At 40.0% G+C, this 16875-nt stretch overlaps 1 protein-coding gene and 1 long non-coding RNA gene across 4 annotated transcripts in view; one reads left to right on the top strand and one right to left on the bottom strand.

Annotated features, from left to right (window-relative positions):
* The window catches only part of LOC122550865, a 31964-nt gene extending 26134 nt beyond the window's left edge, over positions 1-5830 (bottom strand). For 2 of the 3 annotated variants that reach the window (XR_006311962.1, XR_006311963.1), the window contains exon 1: positions 5747-5829. This is a non-coding gene — a long non-coding RNA (uncharacterized LOC122550865). Of the gene's footprint in view, positions 1-3807; positions 3904-5746 lie in introns of all 3 variants that reach the window. The other variant, XR_006311964.1, reaches the window with a different exon arrangement.
* Positions 5831-5872: 42 nt separating this feature from the next.
* ndufc2 (NADH:ubiquinone oxidoreductase subunit C2) lies at positions 5873-16875 on the top strand. Its single transcript, XM_043692218.1, has 3 exons — positions 5873-6104; positions 8318-8461; positions 16682-16875. Exons 1-3 carry the CDS (start codon positions 5966-5968, stop codon positions 16729-16731), a joined length of 333 nt encoding a protein of 110 aa, XP_043548153.1. The 5' UTR covers positions 5873-5965; the 3' UTR covers positions 16732-16875.

Genomic DNA, 16875 nt, shown 5'->3' with positions numbered 1-16875 from the left:
CAGTAGTCTGGCTGTCAGTTCGGAAATGCTCTTGATGTATGGTAGTGTGGCTAGTCCTTTGGGTTGCGGCATGTCCTCGTTCCATTGTCTTTCCCTTAGGCATCTGTTGATGAAATTGCTTGGGTATCCGTTTTTGGTGAATACATTGTATAGGTGTTCTTCTTCCTCTTTTTGCAGTTCTGGTGTACTGCAGTGTGTTGTGGCCCTTTTGAATAGTGTCTTGATGCAACTTCTTTTGTGTATGTTGGGGTGGTTGCTTTCGTAGTCCAGGACTTGGTCTGTGTGTGTGCTTTCCTGTATACCTTTTGTGGTGAATTCTTCGTTAGGTGTTCTCTGTACCATCACGTCTAGGAATGGTAGTTGGTTGTCCTTATCTTCCTCTCTAGTGAATCGGATTCATGTAAGTGTGGCGTTGATGATCCGGTATGTGTTCTCTTTTTCTGTTTTTTTTAATGATTACAAAGGTGTCATCCACATCTGACCCAGAGTTTGGGTTGAATTTGCAGTAAGACTGTTTGTTCTAATCTTTGCATTACCGCTTCTGCTATGAGTCCAGAGATGGGTGAGCCCATAGGTGTGCCGTTGATTTGTTCATATATTTGGTTGTTGAATGTGAATTGTGTTGTGAGACCCAGGTCCAGTAGTTTTAGTGTGCCGTCTTTGTTGATAGGTTCAACGTCCTGTTGTCTGTTCTGTATGTCCAGCAGGTTGGCTATTGTTTCTCTGGCTAGGGTTTTGTTGATCGAGGTGAACAGTGCTGTTACATTGAATGAGACCATGGTTTCTTTCTTGTCTATGTGTATATTTCTGATGTTGTCCATGAATTCCTGTGTTGATTGTATAGAGTGTCTGGATCCGCTGATCAGATGTTTCAGTTTCTGCTGTAGTTCTTTAGCCAGTTTGTGTGATGGTGTCCCTGGTAGTGATACTATGGGTCTGAGTGGGATGTCTGGTTTGTGCACCTTAGGTAGTCCATAGAATCTGGGGGTGTTGTTCCTTTCAGGTTTCATTCTTTGTATGTCAAACCTGGTTACGGACCACTGCAATGGACAACTGGAACTGACAACCGGAAGTGGCAGATTCAAACCACTATAAATGCCGGAGGAAACATCACAGAAGCGCTTCACAGGAGGCTCCCAAGCACTGAGGATGTCACCTAGACAGGGGACGAAACGTTTGCGTAGGGGTATGGGTGGGTTGCGCTTCGGCGGGTCGGTGTGGACTTGTTGGGCCGAAGGGCCTGTTTCCACACTGTAATGTAATCTAATCTAATCTAAACGAGCACCCGAGCTACAAATCCTCTCTCAAACTTTGAACACCTTGCTCTCGGCTGACAATTACAGCTTTTAAACGGTAGTTTTCAGTTTAATGCCAGCCACAAACTGTTTTAGGCTGAATTAAGTTTGTACAAATGAAATGTTTAGACTTAACCTGGATCTCCTCAGTTCTGAGGAAGAGCCACCGGACCCAAAACATTAACTCTGCCAGGTGCTGTCAGATCTGCTGAGCTTTTCCAGCAATTTCTGTTTGTTTTGGTTTATACCAGTCTGGTGTTTGTTGAACATTTTTGAGAAAGCTCTTGTGATGTATTAATAATTAGTTTTTCTTGAGAACCAAATATATTTATGAATTCAGTTGAGTGTTTGTTTCCATTAACTTGCAAGCATTATGAATTGTAAATGTAACATGGAAAGGTGTTTATTTTATGAAGACAAAATCCTGTGGTTGAAATGGAATCGTGGAGTAACTGCGATCTTATAAAAAATTTTCTTAAGAATGTAATAAATTTATTTTCTTATGTATAAAGGACTAGGCATGAAATTAGAAATGTCTGATAAACACTTGGAACTGACTTATATCAAATCATGAAATTCATTTTCTATTACATAAATAAATGTGTGTTTGCATTTTTGAATGTGTCTAACTTCCTTTTCTCTCAGAGTATTGAAGATCGTGCTGAAATATGCATACATTTAACATTCACCCATAAGTTAACAAAATGAAAAATGCTTGGGTGAGATTAGTGATTCTAAATAAAAACTAAAGAATTTGTCCTGAATTTGCATCTCCTCTCGACCAATTTATCAGAGATCAGTTGTGCAACAAAGATTTTTATTTAATATACTTCATTGTGTTTTCAAAAATAACATTTTAAAATTGAATTTTTATCACATGAATTTTTTTTAACATTGCTTTTATATAGCCCTAAGCATAACTGCAGGAGGTCTTACAGTGCTTAACAGTTGACTAAGTATTTTTAAAGTGTAATCAATATTAGCATGTACACCTTTGATTTCCTCCAGTTAATTGTCTGCACTTGTTTCATGAGTGATCTCTCCTCCATCATAAACTTGGGACTTGTTCAAATTGCTGTTGACTGTGAGTTCCATTCACAATTCCTTTAATAATGAAGTAGCCAATGTTAGCCTACAATTGGATCTGAACAACCTCCAAATTTGAGCTGACAAGTGGCAGTTCCATGCTATATTTGTATCAGAATATGAACATCTTGTACAAGATAACGCCAGTGCCAAGTACTTAACCATCAACACTGTGGAGGAACAACACTGACAAAAACTTCAAAAACATAACCCATATCGATATCATGAAATGATACAGGATAGAAGGGAGCAGTGATTTGTTGGAAAAGCACTGCAGGTCAGGCAGCATTCAAAGAGCAGGAGCGTCGATGTTTCGGGCATAAGCCCATCATCAGGAATGATAAAGGGCTTATGCCTGAAATGCGACTCTCCTGCTCCTTTTGATGTTGCCTGACCGACTGTGCTTTTTCAGCACCACACTTTTGGACTCTGATCTCCAGCATCTGCAGTACTCACTTACTCCTGGGAGCTTTCTACTGCCCCAATCCACTTCTTTAAGGTACATGTAAGAAATATAATGGTAAACTCATCACTAGTTTGAATAGATATTTTTATAATACTATATTCTGTTTTTCAGCATCCCTGTCACTGAGCCCTTAATCATTTCTCTTAAGACTGTTGCATTGTGATGTCTGTACATTAGATGCCCTGAAACAAATTGCAAATCCTACTTTGTAGCAACACCCTATGTTATAACAAGTATTGCTCTTGCTCACTCAGTGTTCAAAAGAAAAGGGGGAAGAGTATAGGCCCCATATGTTCCCCTTGGGGTTACATGAAGGAGCCACAAGCTTAAGAGCTCTGGATATCTTGGAATATTCTGGACTGTATAAGAAGTTGAAGAGAGGCTTTTAGGAGGTACAAAGGGAACAAATCAACAGCAGTCCTAAGTATAGAAAGTGCAGGGGGGAGCTTTAAATCAATTAGGAGAGCAAAGAGGGGGCTTGAAAAAACTCTGGTGGGGAAAATTAAGGAGAATCACTAGATATTCTACAAGTGTATGGAGGGGAAGAGGATAACCAGAGACCAAGAGGGAAAATTACAGGTGCTCTAATCCAAAATTTTAATTCCTCTCTGGCTACAGAAAGTGGTCCCACTTTTCAAGAAGGATGGTAGGGATAAACCAGGGAATTACAGTCCAGTGAGGCTCACTTCAGTGGTGGGGAAACTTTTGAAGAACAGAATTAATCTCCATTTGAAGTGGCAAGGTTTGAACAGGGTGGGCAGCATAGAAGGTCATGCCTAACAAACCTGATTGAACTTTTGTTTTGGTGATCAGGTGTATAGATGAGGACAGCACAGTTGATGCAGTATATTTGGATTTCAGCAAAACCTTTTAATAAGGTCTCAGTTGGGAGACTGATGAAAAGGGTAAAAGCAATTAGGATTCACGGTTACTTGACCAGATAGATTCAAAATATCTTACTGGTAAGAGACAGGATGATAGTAGAAGGCTGTTTATGTGGCTGGAAGTCCGTGTCCAGTGACGTTCCACTGGGGTCAGTTCTAGGTCCCTCACCTCCTGATATGGAAGAGAATGTAGAGGTATAAAAAATAAATTGGTGGATGACACAAAGATTTGTCAGGTATCTGGTAATGAGGAAGAATATCTTGATTGACAGGAAAATATAGATGGGTTGGTTAGATGGGAGATGGAACTTAACCCTCAAAAATAAGGTGATGCACTTCAGAAGATATAACAAGATACGAGATTACTCAATAAATGGCAGGTCACTAGGAAACTCAGTGGAACAGAGGGATCTTGAAGTGCTTGTCAACAGATCCTTGAAATAATTTGGGACAGATTAATATGATTGTTAAGAAGGCATATGGATATTTGCCTTGATCAGTCATTGGCATAGATTATAAGAGCAGGAAGGTTATGTTGAAGCTCTATGTAACTTTGGTTAGGCCACAGCTGTGTTCAGTTGTGGCCACCATACTAAAGGAAGGATGTGATTGCACTGAAGAAGCTGCAGAAACGATTCACCAGAATGTTGCCTGGAAGTGACTGCTTTAGCTATGAGGAGAGGCTGAATAAGCTTGTGTCATTTTCTTCACAGTAGAGTAGGCTGAGGGGGAAGCTGATTGAAGTGTGTAAGATTATGGAGGGCATGAACATGGGTAGGAAGCAGCTGTTTCCCCTATTTGAAGGTCAATAACAAGAAGTTTAATGAGAAGGACAGGAGTTTTGAGAAGATTTGTAGCTCAGGTTGAGGCTCAGTGAGCAAACATACATCCAGAAGGACAGGAGGTTTAGAGGGGATTCAAGGAAATTATCTTTCAACAAGAGGGTGGTGAGAGTTTGAAATATACTGCCTAGGAGTGTAGATAAACTGGGAAAACTCACAACCTTTAAAAAGTATTTGGATGAGCACTTGAAAAGTTATAACATTCAAAGCTATGGACCAATTGCTGGAATGTGTCTATCATATAGGTAGCCAACAGCCCCGAGGTACCAAACTCCAATCAAGTTTGAATTTGGTATTTTGACAATATTAAAACCAATGAAACGATCTGATGTTTTAGGATATAAAACTGGGAAAAATTGAATAGTCGAGCGAAAACTGCCAAAAAACCAACACATGGAGGCTGCTAGTAAGAACTCAGAGATACTGTCTAGACACAGAGAAAAAAATCAAAACTGACCTGGAGAGTAAATCTACAAAGGAAGATGCAAAGAGAAGATTCGACAGCTGGCTGGTTTTGAAATTTGAATTTTTCAGTAAATCTTAATTGGAGATTTTATCAGACCAGTATTGTAGAGGGGAAGGTAATAGATAAGTTTAGATAAACGAATTGTAAATAGTTGTTAGTTAATATTTTCTTAGACTTTAAAAAGTAAAGTTGTTGCTGTGCTCTTCCAGCACCACTAATCCAGAATCTGGTTTCCAGCATCTGCATTGTTTTTACCTTGTTAATTTTTATTTTAAATAGTTACTTTTGGGATAGTTCTTCACCTCTCGAATATTCAGATTAAAGCATGGGGTAAATCTTTTCTGTGTTACTGGTTTAAATTAGCGAGGGTTAACCCAGTGTCGCTACATACGTTTTATCATTAATTACTCAGAACCTAATACATTTACTTTTAGTCATGGAAGAAAAAGTAAAATGTCCAAGTTTTCTTTAAATTACCCTTCCTTCTCAGTGAAATAATGTACCAGTTAAAATATATTTAAAATAACAATTTCAACTGTAAATTGAAGAATTTTATCTATTCTTCTTGTTCTAGTTTCAGAGGTTCTGACAATCCAAAAGTACCTGCCTCTTATGAACACTTATTTCCTTGCGACAATCTTGCTTAAATGACATCCTTAAAGCTTATTGCAATATGATTCTTAATCAATATTTAACTGGAAAGTTACCTGATCAGTGAATTTGTTTTCTGAGTTGGGAGTTTATAGTTAAAACAGGCATCGTGTGTGTTTGGAACATGACAATAAACTGATGCCTTGACGACAAGTGAGTGAGGCGGAACAGTTGTTACCGGGTGCGGGTGTCTACCCGGAGCTGTGAAGGAAGCTGAACCGTCTCTGTTGCCCTTTGAATTGTCGTCCGGGTCGGGTACACGGTGACCGCTGGAAATGGGGCTCCTGCCGGTCGAGGCGAAGGTCTTGCCGCCCCCGGGGATCGTCAACAGGAACAGCGTGTGGCTGGGGTTCATCGGCTGGACCACGGCGGTGCTGCAGAACGGCCTGTTCCAGCGGCCGCCGCTCAAAGCTGGTGAGTGAAGGTTAGGCAAAGCCCGAGGCTGTAGGCCCGAGTCCTTCAGAGACAGAGAGGGCGGACATAACAAAAACATCATTATCGGCGAGAAGTCCCATCACGTTTTTGTGCATTTTTCTTTCGTCATTGTCTGCGAAGGGAATGGAAGTGGGAGTTGGTTTGTTGTTGTCCACATGGGCAATAATTACTTCAAAAATTAATCCTGCAATTCGCATCAGCATCTGCCACTTTCGTCTGGCAATAACCTTAGCGATTATATGTGTCTTAACCGTTTGGTTTATATGGTTGTGAGGTATAACATCACTGGACAAATAATTCAGAGTTGCAGGCTAATCCTTTTTAGGGCATAGGTTCCATTCCCACCATTGCAACTGGTGGGATTTAAATACAATTGGTAAACCTAGGCTATAAAGTGTTCCTACCTCTGAACCAGGAAGTCTGCTGTCGAAGTGTGTAATAACATCTCTCAAAATACAATTTCAGTAATTGCAACCATGACAATTAAACTGGGCATCCATGGGATTTGTGGGCTAAACTGTAGCCTACCCTACCAGGACTGCTTAAGTTGTAGTTTAATGAACAGTGAAGGAGAACATGCTAGGAGCACTATTTGGAATACCAAAACTTAGTGTCAATTTAGTGATGCTGCAGCACAAGACTAAACAGCAGAAGCAGCATGCAATAGAGTTAAATGATTTCATGGATATCAAACATAATCAAAATGATGCAAGTTGTCATTGAGTGTGCAATCAAGTAGCACTGCTCTTGCTCAGCAGTTATCTACTCATTGACAATGGTCATTCTAGGCCATTCAATTCTTGGCCTCAATACAGCCTAGGTCTAAACATAGGGGCTGAATTCCAGAGGTGAGCTTGATATCAAGGCTGCATTTTATAATATTTACTAACACAAGTACCATCCACGTGACTGTGACCATCTCCAATAAGAAATTGATGCTTGGCTTCATTGTTGCTGAATCACCACTACCAATATTCTGGGTTTACTACCAGCCAGAAACTCAGCTAGACCTGCTATATAAATACTCTGACTACTAGAGATGATCAGATGGTGGGAAGTTTATGGTGAATAAGATTCTTCCTGAATTTGCTTGTCCACCAAAGTGCAAGTGAGGCGTGTGATGGAATACTCTCTTTTGCGTGGATGAGTGCAACTGCAATTACCTTCAAGAATTGACACCATCCAGCACAAAGCTTCCTGCTTGATTGATGCTCTATCAGCTATCAATAATATCCTTTCCCTTCATCATAGATGTGCTATGGCAGCATCTACAAGATGCATCTGCAGTAACACATGAAAGGTCTCCGACAACACCTTCCAAATTCTCAAACTCAGTCATCTGGACTGTTTCAGATTTGTGCTCCATCTGTTCGAGTAGAGCTATGTTAATAATATGGAAAATTGCAAGGCACGCCCTGACTACAAAAAAGCCGGGCAAATCCAACCAAGCTAATTACCACCTTAACAATCTATTCTCCACCATCAACAAAGTGATGGAAGGTGTCTTAGATAATGCCACCAAGAAGCAATTGGCAATAACCTCACTTGCATTCAGTTTGGGATCAACGAGGGCCACTCAGCTCCTGACTTCATTAATATCTTGTTAGAAGCCACGGGTTTTGCAAAATTAGCAAGGGCAGCATGGGAATATTGCCACCTGTAAGTTCTCCTTCAAATCACACACCATCTTGACTTGTATTTAGATTGCTGTTCCTTCAGTGTTGTTGGGTGGAAATCCCAGAATTCCTTTCCTAATGGCACAATGATGTATCTTTGCCACATAAAATGTTCTGGTTCAAGAAGGCAGTTCACCATCACCTCCATGGCAATTGGGATGGACAACAAATACTTGCCTAACTAATGATGTTCATATCCCATGTAAGAATTAAAAAAAACAAAGTTTGAATGGCAAATTTTGCTGAAACTGCTAATCATGAAGCTTGACTAAACTCTCAACTAAACTTCAGGTGTCAGACTAAGGTTTGCACATGAAATGATACATTCATGGTGTGTTCATATCACTCTTCTGTGCCAATCTTCTATGAGTTGTTATATTTGGCAGAGCTGTACCACAGAATCTATTATTTATGTAATAGGCACAGGTCAGTTAGAGACCTGGTGTTGCTGCATTCAGGCTTTGTTACTATTATTGAGTATTAGATGATGAGTGTATACTCTTTCTTTGCTTGCAGGTTTGCACCGGCAGCTTCTCTATGTCACTGTTGGATGGTTTCTTGGTTATTATGTCACCAAGATAGAAAATTATAAGACTGCTAAATTTGACCGTGAGATGATGGAATATATTCGGCAACACCCAGATGACTTTCCTGAAAAAGGTATGTAATTTGCTGAGTACAAATTTAAAGAGAAAGAAAAAATGTATATAGTGTGTAAAAGGGTGTTTATTCTTTAGACAGGTGATGGACTAACCATCTCTCCAAAAGCATTTATAATGAAAGGAAAAATAATTTTGATAGGAAAAACCAGCAGATTAATTATATTCAAAATAAGGCCAGTCTGCTTTCTAAAACTGTTAACAAATTTCCGGTATAAGTTACTGGTGTTTCAGTAGTGAAGTTTATATAGATACATTTTGGGGCTGCATTTTTATGAATGTAGAAACTAGGATTAGAAGTTTGCCTCTTTGTCCTGTTCTATGATTCAATAAGAGCAGTTGATTAGTTAGAATTTCAATTTCCACATCCCCACCTACCCCTGATAACTTTTGATTCCCTTGCTTAGCGAATATCAACCTACCTCTATTGCAGGGAGTTCCAAAAATCTCTCAATCCTCTGAGGAGCAAAGAACAGTTTTTTTACTTACATTAAATGCGAGGGATCATGTGAACTTTGGCTGTAAAAACTGTTGATAATTAGTAAGAATCAAAGGGACTATTCTCTGTTGCTATGTTCACAGTGAAAAGGCTATAAGTCCCTTGAAACCCATAGATATGTACTCTTAACAAGAATGTAAAATGCTGTTCAGAAAGCAACACCTTTTGTTTCTAAGATGAAAAGCAGTTGCATCAGAGATAACTAATTAAGCAGGACTAAGATATTTCCTTAGTCAAATCATTAAGAATCAAGTTACAGAACTTCCTATAAATGCAGCAATGTCACAGAATGGTGGCAGTTGCATCTTTGGTCTTGTGTAGAGTACAGCTCTCTGAGAGTTAAGGGAGCAAAGACGTAAATGTTACTAGGCTAGCAGAACAAGCAGAAAAAATAATAACTTTATTGTACACTGTGTGGAATTCAGGTTAGTGCTCATGTTCAGTTTGGAGACACACGTGAAGGAATAAAAGGCTGGAAGATTTTCCCATCTTGGAGCTAGGGAAATAAATCTGTGGTGTTGAACAGAGAAATAGAGTTGGCCAGTGTTTGTAAAGCACCCATGAGGCCAAAAACTGTACAGGAGTTTTGGGAACAGACTGGGAGAAGGCAATCTAATAAGCATAAGCTTGAGCTTCAAATTCCACAATTGTCAAGTGTTGAAGGAAACTAGGAGGATCTTTATTGCTGTGTTCAAAATTGTGAATAATTTTGACAGGGTAAACAAAGACATTCTGTTTAAACTATTTGTATGTCAACTAGGGGATCACAATATCAAGATTGTCAGCAAGAGAGCTAGGAGTGAGATGAGAAGAAACATCTTTATTTGGAGAATAGATTCATAGAATCCCTACAGTGTTGAAGCAGGCTATTCAGCCTATCAAGTTGACACTGACCCTCTGAAGAGCATCCCACCCAGACCCACACCCTTAACCTATCCCTGTAACCCTTATTTCCCATGGCTAATCCACCTAGCCTGCACATCCGACACTATGGGCAATTTAACATAACCAGTCCACTTAACCTCCACATCTTTGGACTGTGGAAGGAAACCGAAGCACCTGAAGAAAACCCATGCTGACATGGGGAGAATGTGTGAACTCCATAAGGCTGGAATCGAACCTTGGTCCTGGTGCTGTGAGGCAGCAGTTCTAACTACTGAGCCACTATGCTGTCCAAGTTGTTAGGGTTTGGAATGCACTGACTGAGTGTGGTGGAGACTGATTTCATATAAGGTTTCACAAGAAAGTGATTAATTTAGAGGGCTGCAGAGATAGGGCTGGAGAATGGGACGAGCTGGGTACGTCTTTCAGGCGCTGATACTGACGTAATAGTCTCCTTTGTTCTGGAAAATTCTGATTCTTTCAGCAAAAGCTAATGGAAGGATGTGTCTTAATCTGTGTGCCTTTGAAAATGTCTGAAACACTGTGGAGAAATAAAAATGAACTGGGCTTTCTTTTTCACTTGTTCAAAAGAAGTGAGTGTTACTGGCTATTATCTCCCCTCACTAATTACTCACACACTCCCTTTTGGAAATGCTGGAGTCCTTAGAGTGTGGATACATTTGCAATGCTGTTTGGAAGAGAGTCTCAGGATTTTGACCCAGTGACAGTTAAGGAACAGCAATATAATTCAAAGTCAAGATGATGTCTGAGAAGAACAACTTGTTCCCTTGTATCTGCTGTTCATTTCCTTCTAGGTGATAGGTTCGCAGGATTGGTTCCAAAAAGAGAATTGAATGAACCTTCATGATCTCATAATGTTTAAGGGTCCTTTTGAGCTGAATTAGGAAGTTAAGCAGGAGCTGAATTTAAACTCTATCTCTTCACTAGTTATTGTATTAAGTTGGCAGTGCTTGCGTTTTTTAAAAGACAGTTTATTCAATCTCTTTCTGTTTAAAAATATGAACCGTTATATAGTTTGTTCAGTTAATCATTGGTTATTCAAATTTCTCTTGCCATGTTAACAGTCTTTATAGAGATTGTAACATTGGGTGATGATCAGTAGCATGGCTTATTTGTTGGTTGTAGTAAGTTAGATCAAGTTGGAAAATCTTGCTGAATTTTTCTCTCCAAATTTAAGAGAATGAGGGGATATAGAATTTGTTGTGGTTCTGTTCGCCGAGCTGGGAATTTGTGTTGCAGACGTTTTGTTCCCTGTCTCGGTGACATCTTCAGTGCTTGCAACCCTCCTGTGAAGCGATTCTATGATCTTTCCTCTGGCATTTGTAGTGGTTTGTATCTGCCGCTTCCGGTTGTCAGTTCCGCTGCAGTGGTCGGTATATTGAGTCATTGAGGCATGGCACTCATCCACAGATTCAATCAATAAGCATATTGACCTGGACCCGATATACCGGCCATTGCAGCGGACAGCTGGAACTGACAATCGGAAGTGGCAGGTACAAACCACTATAAATGCCGGAGGAAACATCACAGAAGCACTTCACAGGAGGCTCCCAAGCACTGAGGATGTCACCTAGACAGGGGATGAAACCTCTGCAACACAAATTCACAGCTCGGCAAACAGAACCACAAAAACGAGCACCCGAGCTACAAATCTTCTCCCAAACTTTGAAACCAGGTCTTGCTGCATATGGACATGGACTACTACAGTATCTGGGGAGTCACAAAACATGCTGAATGTTGTGCCATCATCAGGAAGCAACCCCATTTCTGACATGATGACCTGAAGTAATATTGATAAAGGAGCTGAAAGTGCTCAGATCTAGGACATTACCCTGTGAAACTCTTACATTGATGTCCTGGAGCTGAGAAAATTAACCTCCAATAACCATAAGGTTCTTCTCCTGTGATAAAATTCGAACTTGCTGAGAGTTTTCTTCCTGATTCCATACTCTAGTTTTGCTATGGCTGCATTTTGCTACATTAGCCAAGTGCTGCCTTGAAGTCTCATCCCACTGCCTCTTCAGGAGTCCAGCTCCTTTGTTCACATTTGATCTAAAGCTGATGTGAGTTAGGAGCTGAATACTGACAGAGCAGAATTTGAGCGTCAGTGGTTTCAGCTAAGTAAGTGCTAGTCGATAGCATTGTTGATAACGCTTTCCATCACTTTACTGATGATCGAGAGTAGGTTGGACAGGGGCACTTATCCTCAGTGTTGGGTAGATACCAATGTTGCAGCTGTATTGGAACAGCTTGGTTAGGGATTGAAGCACATGCAGGAGCACAAAGCTTCACTGCTACTGCAGAAAATTGTTAAGGCCCACAGCCTTTGAATCAACTAGTGCCTTCAGCTGTTTGGTGATATTACATGAGAGAATCAAATTGGCTAAAGATTGGAAACTGTGGTACAGGAAATCTCTAGAAGTAGTGGTGGATCACCCACTCACCATTTCTGGCTGAAGAATATTGAGAATGCTTTAGCCTTGCACTGATGGTGGGTGAGGATATTTATTGAGGGTGAGGATATTTGTGGAGCCGATTCCTCCAGGGAGTTGTTTAGATTAGATTTCCTGCAGATTAGATTCCCTACAGTTTGGAAACAGGCCCTTTGGTCCAACAAGTCCACACCGACCCTCTGAAGAGCAACCCACCCAGACCCATTCCCCTACACCTAACACTATGAGCAATTTAGCATAGCCAATTCACCTAACCTGCATATCTTTGGACTATGGGAGGAAACCAGAGCACCCGGAGGAAACCCACGCAGACACTGGGAGAATGTGCAAACTCCACACAGACAGTTGTCCGAGGCGGGAATTGAACCCGGGTCCCTGGCGCTGTGAGGCAGCAGTGCTAGCCACTGTGCCGCCCTGTTTAATTATCCACTCCAGTTCTTTGTTGGATCTGCAGACTTAGATCTGACTCATTGTTTGTGGAATCACTTAGTTCTATCCATTATTTGTGATTTATACCATTTGATGTGCAAGTAGTCCCATTTTTTAGCTTCATCAAGTTGACACCTCATTTGGTATGTCTGGTGCTGCACATGGCATACCTTCCGGTCCTGTTTGTTGAACCAGTCTTGATCCCCTGGCTTGATGGTAACTGTAGAGTGGGGAGATGCCAAGCTGTGAGATTGCACATTGTGCTTAACTACAATTCCTCTGCTACTGATGTCCCAAAGTGCCTCATGGCTGCCCAGCCTTGAGTTGCTTGGTTTATTTAAAATCTATCTGAGTTAGCAGTCCAGAAATGCCACAGAACACAGTGGAGAGTATTCTCTCTATACCATTTAGTATGTTGATAGTGCAGCACAACACGATGGGATCCTTTATGTGAAGACGGCTCTTCATCTCCACAAGGTCTGTGCAGTTGTCACTTCTACAGATACTGTCATGGACAGCTGTTTCTGCAACAAGCCTGTTGATGAGGATAAGGTCAAGTATTTTCTATCTTGTTTGGTTCATTCACCATGGGTGATTGACATCCCCACCCAGAGCATATTCTGGGCACTTGCTACCCTTGTTGCTTTTGTTCAACATGAAGGAGAATTGATGTGTCAGCTGGGGAAGGGTTCAAGAAGGAGTAATCTGCAAAAGGATTCCTTGCTCCTGTTTGACCAGATGCAATGACCATATGCCACTGAGCTGCTGCTAGGTCTTTTGGACAGGACATAGCCAGGAATGGTGATGGTTATATTTGGGATGTTTTCAGTAATCTTAGTGCCAAGGTATTCCTTGACTAATCTGAGAGTCCGCTTTTCCACTTTTGGCACAAGTGTGTGTATCTCTTCCAAATTATGCCATTTGTATTATACTAGCTGGTGGGGCTGTTGTAGCATAGTGGTAGTATCCCTGTCTCTGAGCCAGGAAACCTGAGTGGAAGTCTTACCTGTACCAGACGTAATAACATGTCTGAACAGGTTGATTAGAAAGCACCAGTACTAGCTGGTGTCTTACTGAGCTGAATGGCCCAGCTACTCTCATACCCACGTTGCTTTTAAATTTACATCTGAAATCACATCTCAGTAGGAATCTGTGTTTAAGTAAAAAGAAAGAGCAGAAATATCACTTTAAAATAGAAAACAAAATTGAGCCCCAAATTTCCTTTTAAATTAGAGCCATAGAAATGTCACAACATTGTTGTGGGAATGTCATTATGAGGAGGATGAGTGCCCCTTGTGGCTATAGTTAGACAGTCCAGCAGGTGGCTCCACTGACTTTCTATCTCCAGAGCTAAATTTTGCAAAGGTTGGAAATTAAAAACATTATTTATTTTCTGGTGTTAAACAATATGCCATGGCAAGAAAGCAATGAATAATATTTTGAGTAATATGTGGCTACAATACCTGGTGAAATGCTTTCAATATTAATATACATATGAAGCTAATCATTTTTTTCTTCTTGAAGTGCCACTTGAGGCCCCTTTAGTTGTTCAGCCAAGCCATTTCATAATAAAGTGTATTTTTTGAATATGATGCATTAATGTTTTTTTCCCTGTGAAAATTTTGAAGTTCTTAAGTGAAGCATTATGGGCATAATTTCCAAAGTCTTTGGAAATCAATGGTATTGAGTAAATGGCACCTTTTACAGAACTCCTTAAATCACCCTGGCATTGCATTAATTGCATTTAACTACAATTATAATTGGGAAGTGAGGTAGTTTAATATTGGTAATGTTTTGAAGCTTCATGTCTTCATTGAATAGTTGGCTCTAATCTTAATACAACATTATTAAGAATAATTTGCACTTGTTAGGGATCATAGGAACAAAAGTAGGCCATTCAGTCTATCAAGTCTGCCCCACCATTCAATGAGATCATGGTTGATCTGATAATCTTCAAATTTACTTTTGTGCCTTTTTCCCATAACACTCAATTTGCTTACTGATTAAAAATGTATCTCCACTTTGAACATGTCTAACAAACTAGCCTGAACATCTCTCTGTGTGAGAGAGAATTCCGCAGGTTCACTACTCTAAGAAAAGAAATTCCTCCTCATCTCCATCTTAAATGGGTTACCCCTTATTCTGAGTTTATGCCCTTTGCTCCTTGACTGTCCCCCAAGTGAAAACAACCTTTCTACATCTAATTTGTCAAATCCCCTAAGAATCTTGTTTGCTTTAGTAAGGTCTGCTGTCATCCTTGGAAGATAGGAACAGGATTAGGCCATTTAGCCCCTCGAGCTGATCCTACCATTCAATGAGATCACTGCTGATCTGTGGCTTAACTCCATATACCTGCCTTTAGCCCGTATCCCTTAATACATGTGCTCAACAAAAAATTCAGTTTTACAATTAACAACTGAATAACATGACATTTAGTTATGGATTGCCACCCTGAAAATGCCTCCGTATCCCAATTCTCTGTCAACTATTATTCCTAAACCCCACTGAATGCAGGCCCAAACTACTCAATCTTTTCTCGTAAGACAGTCTGTCTATACCCAGGATCTAGCTAATGAATCTCCTCTGGACTGCCTCCAATACCAGTTTATCTTATCTTGGATAAACCTTCGATAAAGGGATCAAAACCTATGTTCCAGTTGTCAGACTAGTGTCTTGTATAGTTTTAGCAGGACTTTCATATTTTATATTCCATTCCTTTTGAAATAAATACCACCATTTTATTTGCCTTCCCAGTACCCATGGAACCTGTATGCTAGCTTTATGCACAAGCGCACTAAAATCTCCTTGTGTTGTAGCTTTATATAATCTTTCCCCGTTTAAGTAATATTCAGCTCCTCCATTCTTCCTGCCAAAGTGTATAACCTCCCATTTTCCCACCTTATATTCCATCTGTCAAGTTTTTGCACACTTACTTAACTTGTCTATACCCTTCTGTTAACAAGGTGTTATCCTCACCGCTTGCCTTCAATCGATTCTGGTCATCTGTAAACTGGGTAAACTTTCCACATATGTGTTTTTTTAATATATATAACATAAACAATTATGACCCCAGCACTTATCTCTGTGCCACTCCACTAGTTACAAATTTGCCATCCTGAAAATGCCCACTTATCCTAACTCTGTCACCTATTACTTAAACAGTCCTCAATGCAAATATACTATCTCCAGCACCATAAGATCTAATCTTATGAAGTAACCTAATATGTGGTATTTTATCAAATGCCTTGTGAAAAGCCAAATATATTGTATCCACTGCTTTTCTTTTACTTATCCTATTTCTAGTAAACCTATCAGGCATGATTTCCCCTTCCTGCAGTCAAGCTGACTGGTTAATCATATTAGGTATTTCTAAATGCTCTGCATTTAAATCCTTTTTCCCAATTGCAGACATTAGTGACTTGGCTTTGGTTACCTTTTAATTGTATCATTCTCTTTTTAAATACAGATGTTATGTTGGCATATATCCAATCCTCAATGTCTTTTCTAGAATCTAAGGATTCTTGGATGGTTACTACCTGTGGAACCATTATCTCTATAGCTGCTGTTTTGAATATTCCAGATGTGTTCCATCAGCTCTGAGTGGGTTAGCTCAGTTGGCTAGATGACCTGAATGTGATGCAAGATGGCTTCACACCTTGTTATAGCTACAGCAGTTCAAGGAGGCTTGCCTTTCCTCACACTTACCCAGTGATGTTTTCTAAGTTGTCTGTGGCCAGTTGTCCTTCTCTGTAATGGAGAGAAATGTTTATGGTCCTTTGTGGACAATAGCAAATTACCTTGTTTAGTTTAGACTAGTAACTTCCACTGAGACAACCACACTAAGAACTGCAACTTTTATTTTAGGTCTGCTTGAAATTGTTAGTTACTATTAAATATTTTCAGTATGATTGATAGTTGTTTTTGTTTTTTTTTTCAGAAAAAAAGACTTTCGCAGAGATTCTGGAGAATTTTCATCCAATTCGTTAAATTACTTGGCAGTAATTCTTAGTTGCCTATGTTGGGTAATTACTATAACTCTCAGCACTGTCTGTCATCTATGTATAAAAATATGCCGTGTGCTGATGGTCTTTCTCATTGTAAGTTACTTTATAATAAATTATATGAAATGAC

This window comes from Chiloscyllium plagiosum, chromosome 6 (assembly GCF_004010195.1).
Source record: "Chiloscyllium plagiosum isolate BGI_BamShark_2017 chromosome 6, ASM401019v2, whole genome shotgun sequence".
NCBI lineage: Eukaryota > Metazoa > Chordata > Chondrichthyes > Orectolobiformes > Hemiscylliidae > Chiloscyllium > Chiloscyllium plagiosum.
The sequence above is the reverse complement of the archived record's forward strand: the minus strand, read 5'-3'. Positions and strand labels throughout refer to the sequence as shown.